The sequence below is a fragment of the Caretta caretta genome, chromosome 11 (assembly GCF_965140235.1).
Source record: "Caretta caretta isolate rCarCar2 chromosome 11, rCarCar1.hap1, whole genome shotgun sequence".
Lineage (NCBI taxonomy): Eukaryota > Metazoa > Chordata > Testudines > Cheloniidae > Caretta > Caretta caretta.
In genome coordinates, this window is record NC_134216.1 from 11,344,635 (window position 1) to 11,364,486 (window position 19,852).

General features: G+C 41.8%; 1 protein-coding gene across 2 annotated transcripts in view; it reads right to left on the reverse strand.

The window, feature by feature from the left end:
- The window catches only part of HACD2 (3-hydroxyacyl-CoA dehydratase 2), a 43,565-nt gene that overhangs the window by 20,801 nt on the left and 2,912 nt on the right, over positions 1-19,852 (reverse strand). For both annotated transcript variants that reach the window (XR_007359104.2, XM_048869078.2), the window contains exons 2-3: positions 14,581-14,698; positions 14,096-14,114 (exon numbers count right to left, since the gene is read on the reverse strand). Coding sequence is in view for 1 of the 2 variants with exons in the window: in XM_048869078.2 (XP_048725035.1) it covers positions 14,096-14,114; positions 14,581-14,698 (137 nt within the window). In the remaining variant the exon portion in view is untranslated. The remainder of the gene's footprint in view (positions 1-14,095; positions 14,115-14,580; positions 14,699-19,852) is intronic.

The window sequence follows — 19,852 nt, forward strand, 5'->3', positions numbered from 1 at the left end:
CAGATTGCTTAAGTGTACCAGCCCTTTTAAAGCAATCTAGATATTTCTTCTAATGAAGTCTTTTTTGTCCAAAGTAGAAACTGTATTATTCCCGCAAATGGGTAGGGAGAGATCTATTCTTTTAAAGACATTTTCTTCTATAATTCCACTAATTTGAAAAAAAAATCTAGCTTTTCACTTCTCGAAGATGCTATGCATGGTTTACTGATTGCCCTTTATAGACCCAGTTTTTTTGGAGCAACAATTATTCAGAAAGCCAAAAACTATTGCATTAAACAGTATTAGACTGCCCTCTGCTGCTAGATATCAATGTTTGAATTCAACTTTTCAATAGTAATATTGGGTTATCCTAAAATACATTTTAAAACCAGAAAATTAACAGAGACGTGATGCTAGCATCAGGAAATACTTTAAATTTGGGGGGATGCTTAGATGGTGTCTGGGACCTATCTGTTTTCAGATTTGTAGTTTTGTGGACTTGGAATCATAAGGACGTTCTATTGGTTGACCCTGTCTTTGAATGCTTGTTGAATAAGAACCAAACAGACAGTTGTATTTCAAATTACAAGAGGAACTTTCTGAATGCAGAATTTCCCACTTCTTTATGAAAAGTAATTTAGTTTTAAAAATAAACATCTGGATTTGGCAGAGCAGCATAGGTGGGCTTCTTCACACTATGGCCTCGATTCTGCAAAGATTTACAGACATATTAACTACACACACTGTGAGCAATTCCATGGAAATAGTCATAGGGCATGAAGTTAAGCAGGTGCTTAAGTACAGTATTTGCAGGATCAGTGCCTGTATGAGTAACACATAAAAATGCTGTAGTAGCAAAATTTCGGCACAAAGATGAATCAATTGCAAAAATGCCCTTCTTGTCATCATGTGAGGTGGGGGTTTGTAGATCTATGCACTTCCGGACACACTGAAACATTCTACTAGCACTTATGCATTGAAATCCAGACTACTGATATGGAGTTTACAGCTTCTATTAGGCAAGTTATTGTCAGTGTATAGAACAGACAATATGCTAGGGCCTGAACTTGCAACCCTTACTCACCCAACTAGTCCCACTGAAGAAAGCAAGATTATTATTGGTAAGATCTGGAATAAACAGTGACTTGCCCAGTTCTAAAATACATCTCCACATTCAATGACCAAAAAAAAACTAAGTTAATGAAGAGTTAAGGTTGCTTGGTGGTGTCGTCCCCTTGCAGAACAGTGAGTTGAGCAAAACTCAAACTTCTGAAAACTAGGAAATACAAAGTTAACACTCCCCTCTTTCAGTTATCCCCTAGTATGCCCCACTAACACACATACCTTTACTTTGCCAACCACACAGTTGTTGAAATTTATAAGCTCTTCATCTCCTTTTACAACCCACTCACTCTCACCCACAGGATTCCACTTAACACCATTAAAGGACAAAAAGGGAGGGGAAGGAAGGTTGCTCACATCACCTTCCACCTGCTCCTCTGAAGCTTGCAGTAAACAACAGGAATTATTTGGATACACTCCAAGTGCAGGGAGTGTGTTAGGTATGCCTACACTAAATGGGGGAGGCAGCAGTTGGACCCGCATGGTAAAGGCGTGTTTGTGATACATGGGTGGATTACCTTGAGATGACAGAGCTATGATTATATGATGAAATCTGTTTTGCATCCTCCAGTGCGTTAGCACAGATAAGAGCTCCATGTATACATTCAGGATACAATATGCACGGGGGGACGGAGAGGTATTAGAAAAAAGCATTGTCAGTAGTGAGCTGGGAATATAACAGTCTAAGCAATTATCATCTGCATGCACTAAAGGTAAAGTGAATGGGATCAACGTCAGGTGTAGCTGTACTGAATTATGAAGGCAATATTTAGCTCTGAGGTGTTTGTGAGATCTGTGGATTACTTTGAGGTGTGTGACAGAGCTGAGACTGTGATATGAGGAGATCGCTGTTTTGCGCCCTCTGATGCATCTGATGAAAGAGAAGAGGTGCATTTGTCTCTTCAGGATGCAGTAGGCATCATTTCCATGCAGACTGTGTAGGTTACGTCAGTAGCAGGGCATAGGACTTTTATTACAAAGGGTATTGTCAGCAGTGAAATGGAGCATAAGCAGTTTTTAATGCTTTAGTGATGGTTAAGTGTATTCTGTGAATAATGGTATGCCTATATTTGAGCTAGGTAGTGTGATTTCCAGCTCACTCAGATGTATCCGTGCTAGCTCTCCTCGAGCTACCTGTATGAGTACAAACCCATCTGGACCCTCTGGGTACATCCTTGGACACTATCAAAAACCACTATTTATACTATCCTGGCTACACTGTTAATTTTTTTTTTTTTTTGCACCTCCCACCTCAAAATGTAGACATACCCTCAGGGAAAGGCAGTTGTAAAAGATTAGAGTGGTTCTTAAATTGTACATGTGTGGTATTCTTTCTGGGGAGTTGGTTAGGTGCGTCAGTCTATACCAGAATCTGGACCCTCCTGAATCTTATAGTGTCAAGGGCCAGTGTATGTGCATATTAAAGTATGTTGTGATAACTGGCTGGTTGCCAAGCTGCACTGTTATCCAGCACATCCACAAGTGGTGGATTGTGGAACAACAACCTTCAGTGAATGTTAGCTGCGAAATAAGCAGAGGTAGCTCTGACAAATAAGCAGTCGTGGACCAAGCAGCAGCACCACCAGAAAATGGTGGAGACAGCAGATGGCAATGTTGTCCCTTTTGAAAAGCCACACATGCCCTCCAGTGGTGCTGTGACATGGCAAGTTCAGGACGTTATTATGATAAACCTGTTTAGCCCTCAATCTTTTGGGAGTAAGATCTTTAATGGCAGATCAGGCAGAGGTCGACACTAATATCCTCAATGGCTGTAAAGGTGAATATAGGCTACAGTGCAGCAGTATCTCCAGTTGTCTTGGTCTCATTGCTATTGGATTAAGATCTTGTCAAGAATCTGTGGGGAAACTGGTGTGCAATGGTTCCTTCACATTAAAAGAATCCATGCACAGACATCTTTCATGGTATCACCACCTACCAGCACATACCTCAAAGTCCTTCAGCCATTTCTAATGGCAATGCGAGCAGGATTGTGATGTCTGGGAGCTTCTAGTCATAAACTGGCATGGAAGCTGCAGTTACAAAATGGTTGTTAAGAACTCAGGTGAGGCAGGAGTGCATTTTTGGCAACTGTGACTGAGCAGTTCTTTTTAGGATTTGCTCTGCTCACCCCACATGGGGAAGGGACTAGAAAAGGTGCCTCATACCTCTAGTCTGGACTACCACATCCAGATGAATAATTTTGTAGTGGCTGAAATCAGCAAAATCATTTAATCTAATTTGGGACTTGGAATGTCAGGACTCTCATAGACCAACCTAATACTGATTGTCCAGAGCATTTTACCACAACTGTGGCCCAAGAAATTAGTCGATATGGACATCAATATCGCTGCCCTGAGCAAGACCCAATGAGCAGGAGAGGGGGTGCTTAACGAACAAGGAGGTGAATGTATCTTCTTTTGGAAAGGAACACGTGAAGCATTTGGCATCAAAACTGAACTCGTCAACCAACTTAACAAGCTCTCTACTGGAATCAACGAACACTTTATAACTCTTCGATTGAAATTGCAGTGAACCAATAGGCTACTGCTATTAGCGTGTATGCCCCAACACTTGATGCCAATGATGATGCCAAAGAAGAATTCTACACCAGCCTTGATAAAGTCTTTTTTGGTGTACCAGTGACAGACTGGTTCATCCTTCTTGGCAACTTTAATGCTAGAGTCAGATGGGACTTGACAAGGAAGGTGTAGGACAGATCACTTAGAACAGCATCCTCCTCCTTACCAAATGTGAAGAACATGAATTTATTATCACTAACACCTTGTTCTGCCAGCGAAACCAATGCAAGACATCGTCACAACATCCACACTCCAAGCACTGGCATTTGATTGCCTATGTCATTGTCCAGGCCCAGAACTGCAAAGACACTTGCATTACTCAAGCCATGACTGGAAGCGACGACTGCTGGACTGATCACCACCTCATCTGCTCAATCATGACCAGCAGACTGGCCCCTAAACGACAGCTTCAATGGAAATGATGCAGACAGAAAATCAGCATAAAGGCACTCAAAGATCCAAGAAAGCGTAACCTCTTCTGCCAACGCCTCAACGAAAAACTGATAAATCTAAAAGAAAGATAACCGGAACGTGTCACCAGCACCTGGGTTGCCCCCAAATCAGTGCCTGCAAAGACACACTACAGTTCTCTGGCAGGAAACAACAGGACTGATTTGATGAAAATGATTGGGAAATACAAGACTCAACCGATCACAAACACAATGACTTTTGTGTCTGGCAGAACATCAACTCTGTGCAAAAGAAGCCAGCTCACCAACAAGCAAAGGCACAGGACTGAAAAAGAATTTGTGACATAAAGAACAGATGATGGCTGAATAAACTGAATGAGTTTAAACTTCTCACTGAAACCCCTGATATGTGTTGCTTCCTTAATTCCATTAAAACTATTTATGGCCTATGAATTTTGAGGCCAAACTCCCTGAGATCTAAGGATGGATGGGAGTTGATCAAAGAAACTGAAGCCATCAATGCACACTGGAAGGAACACTTCGAAGATTTCCTCAATAGTGACTCTGCGGTTGATGACAGTGTCTTCACCTTCATCTCACAATACCTGATCAGAGGTGAACTCAGAATACCTCCAATACCTGGAAGAAGTGTGCAGAGCTATTATGCAGATGAAGAACAACCAGTCATCTGGAGTTGATGGAATCACTGCAGAAATTTACAAGTAGGGGGGAAATGAACTCACCTTACAGCTACACACTTTTGTTCTCAAAATATGGAACCATGAGAAAATCCCAGATGAACTGAGAGATGCTATGATTGTGACGATTTTCAAGAAAGGAGATAAATCTGACTGTGGAAAGTATAGAGGAATCTCTCTGGTAGCAACTGTAGTAAAGGTCCTCACAAGACTTCTCCTGAACCATCTTCTTCCTCTTGCCAAAGACATTCTTTCTGAATCTCAGTGAGAGTTTTGACCATCTAGAAGCACTATTGACATGATCTTCACTGCTCGCCAGCTGCAGGAAAAATGTAGAGAACACCATCAACCACTATACTTGCATTCATCAACCAGACAAAGGCCTTTGACTCCACTAATAGGGAAGCATTGTGGAAAATCCTTCTGAAGTTTGGATGTTCACCAAAATTTGTCACCACTCTTCATCTCCTTCACAATGACATGCAAGCAGTGATCCTCTGTAATGGACCTACTATGGCTCCCTTAGGGTTAAGACAGGCATCAAACAGGGCTGTCTCACTGTTCATCTTCCTTGCTGCAATGCTCTATATTTGATCACTGATAAGATCCTCGTTGGAGTGCAGATAATCTACAGAAAGGATGGCAAACTGGTTCAATCTTGGCCGCTTCCTATCCAGAATCAAAACATTGCTGACTTCAGTCACCGATTTTCAGTATACTAGTGACGCCGTAGTGTGCGTTCAACCAGAAACGGATCTTCAGGCAATTATGAACATCTTTGCTGAAGCATATCAGAAAACGGGACTAACACTTAACACCCCGAAAACAAAGGTCCTCCATCAGCAAGCTCCTGGAGCACAATTCCCAGCCCCAGCAATATAGATCTATGATAGCTTTCTAGTGAATATTGTGCACTTCCCATATCTTGGAGGCCAGGCCACCTCTCATAGACAGCTGGCATTGATGAAGAAATCCAGTAGTGGCTCAAATGTACAAGTCAAGCTATGGTCATCTGAGAAAGAGGATGTTTGAAGATTGCGACATCAGAACCAAAACTAAACTCATGGTCTATAAAGCTGTTGTGATCCCACCCTACTGTGTGGGACTGAAACGTGGACAACATACAGGAGACATGTTAAGGTGCTAAAGCAGTATCATCAATGCTGTATGCATAAGATTCGCCGAATCACGTAGGACAACAGACACACAAATATCAACATCCTCTCGCAAGCGACTATTACGAACATGGAGACGATGATTATTTATCATCAACTTTGCTGGGTATGCCACATTGTCTGGATGCCTGATTCCAGACTGCCAAAACAAAAATCTTCTACTCTCAATTCGGCCAAGGCAAATGCAGAAAAAAATGCTACAGGGATGTCTTCAAGGCTAATATGAGAAAATGCAATACTGACATCAACTCATGGCCCTGGTATAACTAAGGCTAAGTTTTTGTCATGGGTATTTTTATTTAAAATCACGGAGAGGGAGTGGGAAAAACAAGAAAATCATGGAAATGTACACATAGTAATGCAGTTTTCACTACAGAACTTTTAAATTGCCTATTTAAACCTTATATAATGTTAACTACTGACCAATGTCTATTCGACATTGGTGAGGCCTCATCTGGAGTACTGTGTCCAGTTTTGGGCCCCACACTTCAAGAAGGATGTGGATAAATTGGAGAGAGTCCAGCGAAGGGCAACAAAAATGATTAGGGGTCTGGAACACATGAGTTATGAGGAGAGGCTGAGGGAGCTGGGATTGTTTAGCCTGCAGAAGAGAAGAATGAGGGGGGATTTGATAGCTGCTTTCAACTACCTGAAAGGGGGTTCCAAAGAGGATGGATCTAGACTGTTCTCAATGGTATCAGATGACAGAACGAGGAGTAATGGTCTCAAGCTGCAGTGGGGGAGGTTTAGATTGGATATTAGGAAAAACTTTTTCACTAAGAGGGTGGTGAAACACTGGAATGCGTTACTTAGGGAGGTGGCAGAATCTCCTTCCTTAGAGGTTTTTAAGGTCAGGCTTGACAAAGCCCTGGCTGGGATGATTTAACTGGGAATTGGTCCTGCTTCGAGCAGGGGGTTGGACTAGATGACCTTCTGGGGTCCCTTCCAACCCTTATATTCTATGATTCTGATTAACTGTTAGAGTGTAAAATGGTCATTTTTTAACAGAGCTTTCCATGATTCTGAAATAGCATGTTGTACATCGACAGCTTGTCATCTTTGATTTTGTCATCTCACAAGCTATCGTTGTAAGACAAAAATAATCTCTCACAGTCCACATGGTTATCAGGCACTGATAAACACCTCAGAGCTATTATGGCCAAACTTGGAACGTGATCTTTTAAGTTGCACTAAAATTCCAGAATGTCAAGACACTTCATTTCAGAAACTGCACTGCTGTAGCTACAAAACTTGGCTTTTGCCATCTCATTGTCTTCAAACATGGGAATAGACCCAAATACATTTAGTGATGCAAGGTCAAGAACTTTGGCCTGATTGGGATCAAACACTCGGCAGGCTTTAAGAAAACTGGCAGCCGGTTGACAAAACCGTTCAGAACCAGTCATGTAGGCTTCAGTTTTATCACTGTTGTTGCAAAGGGTGGTCAGTCGTGCCACTAAAGGACTTTGCCCAGCTGGCAAGATCGGCCAAATCATTGACCACCCTATATGATCTGATTTCTGGTTTTTCATAAGCTGTGAGAATTGCCATTATTCTTGGTGCAAATGCTTCAATTGCTGCAATATCTGCTTTTATTTCCATTGATTTATTTAACATGATCACATCTGCAACAGATGAACTACAGCTTCATTCATACTCCCCCTCAAAAAAACCACATAATCCTGCAGGTGGCTGGTATGAAAATGGACAGCTTCAAACCAGCTGTTCCACACTGTGCTTACTGGGGTAGGTAGAACTGCAGGCACTTTTCCCTGCAATGATTGACAGAACCGTGCTTTGCGGGCAGGGAAGGCAGTGAATGCACGTTTTACAGCAATGACAATTCATTTCCTTTTCCAAATTTTTTTCTCCAGATATCGCCCACTAAGTTGAGAAGATGTGCAGTGCACGTTACGTTAACCGCATTCAGAAAAGGCTCTTTGAGGCTTTGTTCCCAGGTTTTGTTCATATACGCAGCATTGTCAGTGACAAAAGCAGTGACTTTATGAAAAGGAATTCCATATTTCTGAACTGTTTCCACCACTGTATGACTCACCGTTTTAAAGTTAACAGTCTCCAAACATACACACTCTATTAGCAAAGACTTCAATTCCAAACTACCTTTCCCTTGTCAGCTTGATGTCTGTAAAAGACAAACAAGGCACTTCCAGGATATTTAATATGTGCTGCCCTTCAGCATCAGTTATTTCATCTGCTATGAAACTAATTCCAAAACCTTGATTCAGCAGTTCTTTCAGGTCACTGACATGTCTTTCAAATTTTTTTGGCAAGTATTCTCTTCGGAGATGATCCAAAGTAGGTATAACACCAATGTTTTTCAGGGAGCTTTCCAGATAGCTTTTCATAGCAGGGTTGTCTAAGACATGTAGTGGAATGTTAGTGGTACAGAAAGCCTCTGTGAGTCGGTAAACTTCTGTCCTACGATGCAGCTGTTCTTTGGTCTTTACAGTAAATAGCTCATTCATTGTTCTTTGTAGTTTGGCTTTGTCGCTCAGGCCTGCTTCAAACTCTTGTGCCTTACGTTTATGCAAAGCACTTTCTATATGTTTGTCACAGCTTCCTTTTCATGTGTAATCTACAGGAACATTACATGCTGTACAAAACATCAACCCGCCACTTACATGAAATGTTCCCTTTGGGTACTGACTACTTCTCTGCTTAGCAGTGGTTTTTGCCACTTTGCTCTTCAGTGTACTTGGCATCGCCATTTTTTTCTCTCAGCCAGCTAAACCTTATGCAGAGGCTCTTCAAAAAATCTTCAATAAGATTTTTTATAATTAAACAGTGGCTAAGCAACAACCAGGGCCTAGAAGTTTCTGCCCTGGGCCCAGACCATAAGACATGGGCTCAACTCTCTCTCCTGCTGCCAGGGGCTGAAGTGGAAGCCCAGCAGCCAGGGGCTGACTGCCCAAGCCCCACTTACCAATGCTAACAGCCCCTGAGGACCTGACTGCCTTAGCCCCGCTGGCAGGGGGGCTGACAATTGGCTGGGGCTGAATGCCTGAGCTCCTGCTGTGGGGGGCTGATTTCTCTCAGTGACAGATTTCTCTCAGAGTCCCAGGAACTGCTGCTGCGGCTCCTGCCTGTGAGCGGTCCACAAGCCTGTTGCCGGGCAGGCTCCTGCAGGGGGCACTGTCCACAGGCTGGTTTCTGGGTGGGCTTCTGAAGGGCGGGAGTGGGGAGACCGCTGTCCACAGCCAGTTGCTGGGCAGGCTCCTGTGAGGGAGAGGGGGCAGAGTACTCCTGCCCCAAGGACGCTGCTCCAGTGGCTGCTGTGGGGCCCCCTCCTGACCAGCTGATTGGGGAGGGAAGGGGTGGTCCTGCCGGGCACCCTCCGACCAGCTGATCAGTGGGGAGGATCCTCCTGCAGCAGCGCTGTCAGCCAGCTGCTTTTAGGACCCTGGGGACCCTTGCTCGGGGGACTGCTGCACCCCCGGCCTGACAGCTGTTCCAGCCCTGCCATGGTGGAAAAAGTCACGGAATTCGTGACTTCCATGACCTCCGTGACAAATATGTAGCCTTATGTATAACCCAGGACCAACAACAATGGAGGAGCTGCTTAAGGCAGGGAACTCAGCACTTTGAGAATCAAATGCGACTACATATAACGGAAAAACGGAAGTGAAAGAAAGAGCGGGCTATAGCCCAAATCAATACTTCAGGTTCAACCACCCTGCTGGGAAACATGTCTGCAATGTGGCAGAGTCTGCAGCTCCAGAATAGGCCTTACCAGCCATCAGTGGACCCACAGATAATCTGAAATGGACAATCCATGAAAGACAATCATCCTTGACTTTGAGGGATTCCCAATTATAATTGGGCATACAAATTTACCCAAACTGTAAACTCAATTGTTGAAAAATGGGTAAAAGGTTCATGAATTGTTGCAATGATCTATCATATAAAACTGTTTAAGAAAAGATGTGAGGAGACAGAAATACTGAATTAATTTAAACAAAAAGGACTATTTTAAGATTATGACTAGTAAACAAGAGGAGTAAAACACTGGAAATCAAGAAACCAAAATTGGGATACCAGAAATTAGGCCTAATTGGTGGATGGACTATTTTGCTCATCATTCCCTTTTTTTTTTTTTGGGGGGGGGGGGGGGGAGTATTCTTAAATAGAGACTTTGGGGGAGAAGACAGGGAGAACTTTTTACCATAACTGCAGCTGCGACAGAATGATTGTTGCCATAACACCAGACCTAGAAACTCCAGTGGGGATGCCTGACCATCATCAGAGCGAGGACTCCAACCTGATACATGTGAGATCCTGCATTGACTTTCCTTCCCTTGTGTGCTTCTCTCTGGACCCCCAGATTTTTCTCCTGTCCTGTTTCTCTCTCTCTTTCTCTGCTTTCCACTGGCACCAGCGATGGTGAGATGACATGACCCTTTCAGGTCTGCCCAGACTGAGAAAGACCAGTGAAGGAGAGGGACCTGACCAGACCAACCAGATGGATGTCCCTGATCAGGGAGATGATCCAGCATCTAGAACAACAGTTGTCATGCCGACATGCCAGCTCGAAAGCATCCATCTGTGACTGACCAGCCACCCTGTATCCTGAGAACATAACAAAAGCCATCATCCCTCATCTTTACTATCCTATCTTTTCTCTCTTAGGTATGTTTATTTTATCTAAGGCATGAATGAGACTATTATTCTGAATTCAGAATTGAATAGAACTAACTCTTTCTACCCTACCAAGATGGGCTGTTTGACTGAATAAGAGGGTTTAAACTATCTTACTCACTGTCTCCAGAAAGGCCTTTGATAGGTTTTGATTTAATTTGTTTTGCTTAAATAATCAGTTTCAGTTCTAATACTCTTTACTTCATTTTTATTCTTTTTCGTGTGTGTGTTTCAATCAATAAATTTCTAACCTTTGGTCTCAGTTGTATAGTGTGTTTGCCATAGTATTAAGCAGGCTGAGGTCTCTGTATATCAAACCCCAGATCATTTAACTCTGTAATGTTGGACAGTGAATAGATTATGCCCATTTAATTAATATAACAGGCATTGCTTGAAGAGGGTAGAGGAAAGATTGTGTGGGTAACCTTTTTTTTTTCCTTTTTGTCCTTTAATAGTGTTTGATGGAATCCTGTGGTTGAGAGTGAATGGGTTGTAAAAGGAAGTGAAGAGCTTGTACATTTCAGCAATTGTGGGGATAGAATAGTAAAGATGTGTGTGTTAATGGGGTGTCCCAGAGCACTGCTGAAGGAGAGCAGTTAAGGGTGCATGGGCAACTTTAACTCTGCAGTTCCTGCTTTTCAGAAGTTTGAGTTTTGCTCACCTCAGCATTCTGCAAGGTAAAGACATACCACCAAACAACCTTACCTCTACATTAATGCAGCTTTTTGCCAATGAATTTCCTAGCTTTTTTAAATAGGAAAATAAATGTTGGTGTTAGGAGTAGTCAATTAGTCAGTTGTATATATGTCCTGCAATTAGCATAGTGAGCCAGCCTCTTTGCCCCCAACACGCACCCACACACATCCCAACTGTGCCCACCAGCCTTGCTTCGGCACACCTCCCAAGCCACACCCATGATCCATTCATTGAGTTCCGTCCTGCAACCTGGCCCCTTCCCACTACTGTACCCAAGCTTCCACACCACAAACAGGGAACACGTCCTTCTGAAGTCTTCACTCCCCGGTATATAAAGGTTTCTATTGCCACAAGCTTCCCCCGCTCCAAACACCCATAACCAGACTCCATGTAGTGCCTGGAGCACAGGACAACTACATTACAACAGTACAGTATTCCTGGTCATGTTTCACAATGGTTGATGGGCCAAGTTTGTGGCAGGGCCAGTGACAGAAGATGCAGGCAGGGTTTCTGTTCCAAAATACTGATAGTTTTATGTTTGAGAGAAAGAATCTCTGACCCCTGTCCAATAGATGTACCCCATTTCTGAGAAACAGTGAGGCCTCAGAGCTTGTAATGTTTATGCCATACAGTACACTTTTCTGGTCGGCAGTGAACTCTCCAATTTCTCCCAATCAATGTTCAAACATTTATTAATAGGTTTCATGCAGTGTTGAGGGGTGCACTGGCAGAGCTGGAGGCTACAGGTGGGCTGGATTGCAGGTGGTTGGGTTCCACTGGCAGAACTAGGGAGTGAAGGGGGTCGGGGTTCACTAGCATAGACAGGGCGCAGGGGGTTGGGGTGCACTGGCAGAACAGAGGAGCGTAGGCAGGCTGGGATGCAGGGGAATTGTGGTGCACTGGCAGAGCTGGGAGTGCAGAGAGTGGGGTGTACTGTCTGATATGTGGGGTACAAGGGGGTTGGGGTCTAGGAAGGTTGGGATGCACTGGCAGAGCAGGGAGTGCCAGGCCTCCTTCACCTGAGTCCCCAAACTTTCTCACATCTTCTACCATCCATCCCCATTACCCTACTCCTCTTGCTCACATGTCTAATTTTCCACTCCAAATACTTTGATTATAGTCCCGCCAAAATGAAATGCCACCTGTTACTCACAAAGCGCAGCAATCTCCAGCCATTCAGTCCAAGTCTCCTTTTCTCTTAGGCTGGGTCTATCCTAGGAATTTACTTTGGTGTAGCTTCGTCTCTCATGGGGGTGAAAAATCCACACCTCTGAGAGGTGCAGCTATACTGACCTAACCCCCGGTGTAGACGATGCTAGGCCAATGGAACAATTCTTCCATTGATCTAGCTACCATCTCTCAGGGAGGTGCAGCAGCGTCACGGAAGCGTATTAAGTGTAGATATACCCTTGGATGGAGGCTTGGGAATAATTTATCCTTAGATATGTTAATTGAAATGTTTGTTCATAGCCACTAAGAGGTCTCTGATTCATTAAGTCATTAGTACCTCTCACTTTAAGAGTACAAAGCTGCAGAAGGAACCAGGTTTTGGACTACTAATGTTACCCCACACTCCCACATGGCACATCAAATTTCAAAACAATCTGAGGAATTGTTAGGATTTTGCAAAACTTACAAGAGTTGAATTTAAAGCATATAAAATGGCAGGAATGAAAACACTCTAGCAGTTTTTTTGTATGGGTGCATGCATAGTGTAAAAAAACATGTAGATTTTCCTAAATACTGTCATTAATTTGGGTCCCCCAAAGATTTAGTAGGTGCCATATACTACCTCAGGTAAAACTTGGCACATTGACACAATTTTGACCCACATCACATCAATAGTTTGAGCTCTAGCTCTAGGCAAAAAAAGCCCACCTAGAAGCTTTTTTAAATAGAGCTATTTGGGGGGGGAAAAGGAAGGTTATATCTTTGGAACCCCTTGATCAACTTACTCCAGATTTGGCTCTCTAACCCTATGTGGCACTCTCCTGAGATGTACCAAATTTCAAAGAAATCCAACTAACCATGTCAGTTTTAGAGGACTTTGAAAGCTCCACCTTTTAAACAGATGTATTGATGCAACCTTTCCCTATAGTGACCCTCCTGCGCTACTGTAACTGCAGAACGTTGGATCAAATAAGATCTAAAATACATGGAGTTTTATATTCTATTGGAATTTACCTCCCAGTTCAAAGATAACCAATTGCAGCTAAATGTCAGAAAACTCAAAAAAACCTGTAGATAAATTCTAAAAAGATAGTGTGTCTTGACTCTGTTTTGGATCATGTAGTAGAAGTCAGGGATTGCAATTATGCTCACAGTCATCTGATATTTTAGCTTCCTACATGAAGAAGGGTTTTTGGGAAAGGAAGAGTGATACAAAGAATCATAAAGATGGGTAAATTAAGGAAATGACTGCGGAGTTCTGTACTGCGTTGATAAAGCACTTCAAGATTCACTGTCAATGAAAGGCTATATAAGTGTTCATTAAGTTCTTTTATCTCTCTTTGTAATTATTTACTTTTAGTTTGGCCAAATTTTAAAATTGTGATTTCCCTAAAGTTCTTTGTCAACTAGAATTAATATTTACCAAATAATATTTTAGTAGGAGACAACTAAAATTAATACTACTGCATTCAGAAGCCAGAAAAGTTTGCAAGAATGAAACTGGGAATTTACTCCATAATATTAGTAACAAACTGAATGATGATTAGTTAAAAAAAAATTAAAACAGCATTTTTTCATGAGAAAAACAGAAAAATCAATTCCAAGCTTACCAAATGCACAATGTAGAATCTAGAACAAAAAGAAAATTCAAATCAATAGCAGAGATACTTCATGTTTAATCATTTTTAAAACAGTTAGCTTTATCAGAACAGTATCCACTAACACTACTATAATTGGGAGTCTTTCAAAGTTCCCACTACTTGCTGCAGTTTTCAAGTGTTAACATCTAGTTTTCCAGAAAAATACTGGCCATAAAATTTCAGCTTTGACACTGTCTATCTTTGTAGAATAGAGCAAGTTCCATTACTTTATTGTCGACCCACCTGTAAAATGGGGATAAAAACCCATCTCACAGAGGCATATGACTTATTTCATTAATATATGTAAAGTGCACTGAAAATAAACAGTGCTAATTATTAACAGATGATCATTCAAAATGAAGTGATGTTTAACAATGGCTTGTCACTTTGTCTCACCTAACACTCATGTAGTTGTCAGCAACATTAAAAAAAAACAAAAAACAATCTATACCTACCTCAAGCAGAGCTCCAGTTTGGAAGAATTTCAAGGGCTTTTCTATTGAGTAGTAAAGACTATGGTAGCTACCCTTAGTCAGATATGCTCGGACTAGACCAACTGCTATAACAAGCCATCTGGAAAAAGAGAAGAAAAGACTGAAGGGGATATTAAATTGAGCACATATCCTGAGAATGAGCAAAGCTAAAGTTATCCTCTGACCTAGAAAAACAGTTTCCCATCCTTATCAGCTAGGTTTCAGTTAACAGTCATACAGCAATCCTGCACAATGTCAACAGTTGGCCAACATCCTGAAATCCTGCAAAGACTTCAAAGTTTCTTACTATATGTTCCATTCTATGCGTCCGATGAAGTGAGCTGTAGCCCACAAAAGCTTATGCTCTAATAAATTTGTTCGTCTCTAAGGTGCCACAAGTACTCCTGTTCTTTTTGCAGATACAGACTAACATGGCTGCTACTCTGAAACCTGTCAAAGTTTGAATGTATACAAGCCATCACTTTTTAAGAGTTAAGTCTTATGCACTTTTTGAATATCTTACTAGTACTGAGCATACAAAAATATCCTTAACACCGTGGTAAAAATAAAAATTATCCCTTTATAACCCTTAATTATAATTTAGTTATTGTGGGGTGTTCATGCCATTAAAATTAATGTTGTCTTCAAGTTTACATAATAGAGCCCTTTTAGAGGGTTTAATTACTTGGTAATTATCAAGCAGCCAAACAATAAATATTTACTGATGTTCAGAGATCTTACAATACTATAGCTTTATGAAGCCTGCCATATAAATAGGAAATTAAATTTTAAAAGACATTCATTTTAGGGTTGTGATTCAATGTAATCCTCCCCATTCATCATAAGCCTCCCCATTCAATGTACATGACAGCCTGTCAGTCTTTATTTTTAATTTCTTAGTTTTATCTGAAACTGCTACAGGTAAAGAAGTTCCTCTAGGTAAACTGAACCTGGTGAGTAAAGTCCTCAGGACAGAAAAAGAACCCGCATAATGTTCAATTAAAAAACAAATGGCAGACGAAAGACGCACATAGTACAATATTACCACATATTATCTCTCTCAATAATATGGACAAAGTAATAAAATATTTTTAATACTCCAAGAAAGACTATTATGGTATCCTATAAATGAATCCATAGTTAAGGTTGCAACCAGGGTTGAATCATAAACCCTAATTTTAATTCACCTATAACTTGTTAGGAAAATTGCCAAGTTTACTCTAAAGACGAAGGAGAACTTTTCTGCAAGATCTGAAATTGGTTAAATTGTTTGTTACAAGTCATTAACTTTCCCTGATTTGAAATTTTGATCAGTGTGTAATGTCTCATTGGGTCCCTCAGACAGAAATCCAATAAGCCTGCAGAGATCCTATGCTCTGCAGGACAGCGAGGGACATAGATACTGAGGAACTCAAATTTCAGGGCAGTGTGAACTCAGCAGAAAGCAAGGCTCCTGGGGAGTTCAGTTCTGCAGCGCTGAGAGATGTATGAAAAGCCAAGACATTTGTGTATCCCCATGCTGGCCCAACAGCTTTATAAACTACAACATTAACAGACAAAAACACAGTGAATTTTAATTTAAGATTGATTTTTGCAGGATGTGAAGAAGAAAGTGGTGTTATAGGCCTGGTCAACACTAAAAAGTTAGGGTAACACACCTTACATTGCTCAGGGATGTGAAAAATCCACACTCCTGAGCGATGTAGCTAAACTAACCTAATCTCCAGTGTAGACAGCACTACGCTGACATAAAAATTCTTCCATCAACCTACTTACTGTCTCTCAAAGAGATGGATTACCTATGCCAGTGGGAGAACTTCTCCTGTCGGTGTAGGTATAGTGTCTACACTGAAGCGCCTCAGCTGTGCTGTTTCAAGTGTAGACAAGCCTTTAGTTGATAGACTGAGGCTAAGTGTGCAGATAAGCACAGAGCTGATACAGTTTTTTGAGTATGTAATATGATTTTACACATGGAAAGGTATTGAAGACATTGCATGAACTGTGAGAGTATTTCTTTATTTTTCTACTATCCTTGTTTATTTGCGAAGTAGAGGTTAAGAGGTTTTTTGTCCTTAAATGTTATGTTACTGTGTACATACATCATTCCAACTTCAATGGTAAACATCAACCTTTTTTTTTTTTTACACTTTATTTTTAATGTTATAATACACAGGCTTTTCAATATCCAAATAAAAGAACCTTGAGGCCCAAAAATGTGTACGGAGTAGCATTTATTGGTGCAATTTAAAAAGCTATTTTATTTCAATCTCCACTATTTTTAGAAAATGGGAACAATGCCTTAATAAACTAAGCATTTACTATATGTAAAGAGTTAGGTTATTTAGCTATTCAAAAGATTGCCATTTGAAATATGCCAGTATGTTACTGTAATACCAATAAGATTATCCTCTGCAACACACAAGGATTCCCTTTGAAACTAGTAATTGTCAAAGTTGATATTGTCTTGTTTATACCTGTAAATGCCTGTTTCTCTCTCATATCCTTCAGGTTTGTTGAGAAACTGAGCTAAAGCTTCAGGTTACGCGTGGTGGCACAACAACAGATTCCCCTACAGCAGACTCAGATTCCACCCATATCAAGCAACTGGTAAAGTACATGGGGTTCCAAAGTAGCTCCATCCCTTTTCCTGCTTTTTGCTCTCCCCTTTACTGGATGGATGATTTTAGAAACGCTGTGAGGTACAATGATTTCAATGATTTCAATGATAGTCTCTTTTAATTATAAATGACTATATTTTAAAATGTGTTTAGTGTTGAAAGTAATAATCTGCCCAAAATTAAAGCTTCTTTTTTTAAGCACTTAGTATTTCTGTCCTCAACTTCCTTTCATCCCACACAGATCTTATGCTGTGCCCAAGCTTCTCAACTGATTGCTCCCTTTATCTTCCTTTCCCATTCAAAGATCGATGCTATCCTTTGTATACATGCAAAAGCCTCAAAATTGATGTATTCCAAGTTCTCTGTTTAGCCACTGAACTGGTACAGTTTAGGTAGCAACCTTGTAAGCTTCGCCATTATGCCTCAACACCAACTAGAAGGGCCCCCCACCTTAAGGACTGGGAGAAGTTAAGGATTCATGTCAACCCAATACTCTGCCTCCCATGGCCACTCATGTGTTAACTAATGTAAAGATGGGTTTTGTTGATCTGGACATCCATTCACCAGAAAACAGATTAAGACCACCAAACCTTTTAACATATAGCACAAAAACAGTGAAAGATGGCTGCAACCATTGAGCTGTTCTGGATTCCAACCAGACAGCTGAACGGATCTGTGCCCTGTTTTTGGCTCCTCCCATTCATTTCTAATTCTAGATATCTAATTTTTAAAGCATTTCTGAGGCCTCATGGTGAGCTCTTTTATTTAGAAATGGTTCTATAGAATTTTCTGTGGCCTTTTCCTTCACATGGGGCTTATTTGGTGTGGGAGGGAGGCATGAATAGGAACTTCAGCATGTAAACAGGATCTTTATTCTTTTAAGAGTTCATCTGCTCCTGCTGTTTATTCTTGACCTAAACTCAAATAGAAGATACCGCTGGGGGAGGGAGCTGGAGGGTTCCCAGCAGCTGCAGTTCCTGGCATGCCCTGAAGGAAGGAGGCCGTGTGCAGGAAACTCTGTACAAGCCCAGGACCCAGCATCAGGCTCTCTCTCCTACTGGATCTCTGGGAAGGCAGGAGGTATGAGTGGCTGGGCTAGAGCAGCCCCGTAGCTGGGCTCTGTGGGTGGAGGGGGTGTGAGTGTCTAGGCTGAGGGAGGGCGGGGGGGAGGCACAGCTAGGCTCGGGGAGGGTGTGGGTGTCCGGGCTGGGGGGGCACCCCATGGTTGGGCTCTGAGGGGAGGGGGTGTGAGTGTCTAGCCCCCTGGCTGGGCTCTGGTGGGGAGGGTGCAGAAAAACAGGAACTGGGTTGTCATAGAGCAGAGGTCCCCAAACTGTGGGGCATGCTGAGGAACATTCGGGGGGGTGGGAGGGTGGAAGGGGTGGCTGAGGCCTGGGCCAGCCTCTGCGGGAGGCCCCGGCTACCGGCCCCATGCCCAAGTCCCCAGCTGAGGCTCCACTCTTGGCCCCGCCCCCAGATGTGGCCCCAGCCTTGTCCCCCTTACCCCTGTTCACATCCCCCCCGCTCGTCCCAGAGCCATAACCCTGCTCCCAGTCCCGAGGGGGTAGACAGGAGTAAGGGCGGGGGGAGATGAGTTAAAGAAATCCCTATGACAGTGGTCCCCAAACTTTTTATCTTGTTACTCTTGGGGGAATTTTTGTGTGTGTCAGTATTGTTAAAGACATAGTTGCTGACAGGTATTTTGAAATAAATTACCAAAATAACTGAAACTGGCATGATTATATTGTTATTTTAAATAAAATATACAGAATTTTAAAATATTGTGGGCACACTTCAATTTTTTTGGCACAGAATTCCCCCAGGAATAGAAGAGCAACCATGGCACTTTATGAGAGAGACTGTCACTTTTTTGTTTCGTAAAGAGCTTAAAATGAAAGTTCCTCCATTATCCCTCATATGCCCACAAAGCTGTAGCCACATTAAAAAAAAAAATCCTTACTGGCATTCTTTAGAACAACTTAACAGCCACTTTTAGGAAAAACTTTTTTATATTGTAACATTCAGTTACAAAACAAAATTAAAACATTAACAGATTCTTCTCTATTTTGTGGGGTTTGTCTGTCTGCCAAAAGAGACCATCAGGTCATATATGGACTGAAATTAGGTAAGTAAAAATTATTTAGAAAACCTCAACCTACAGAAATGTTTCTCCTATTCCTTCCTCCCCACACCACAAAATTTTTTGGGAATCCAATAATGCAGCATTGTGTTGATGTAGGAGAACGTGCAAAAAAAATTAGACACTGACTAATAAATAAGCCTAAAAGGGACTAATCTATGTTCACTGTCTAAGTCAGTGATGGGGAACCCACAGCCCAGATCTGGCCCATTGATTAATTTCATCCGGCCCACTGAAGAGGGAAACCCTGAGCCTCTGCGTCCCCCTGAGTAGGTTAGTGGTCCGCAATTTATTTTTTTCTGTGGGTCAACAGCCCATGACACAAAAAAGGTTCCCCATCCCTGGGGTCTAAGTTCAGAGAAACACAAAACAAACATGAAAATCAAGTTTTGATCAACACTCATTCTGTTCTAAAAAAAGATGTTACTAACAGGTAAGGTACTTAAAAAATATTTAACTCTCATCCCTTTAATATATATGTAATTATACAGTCTGA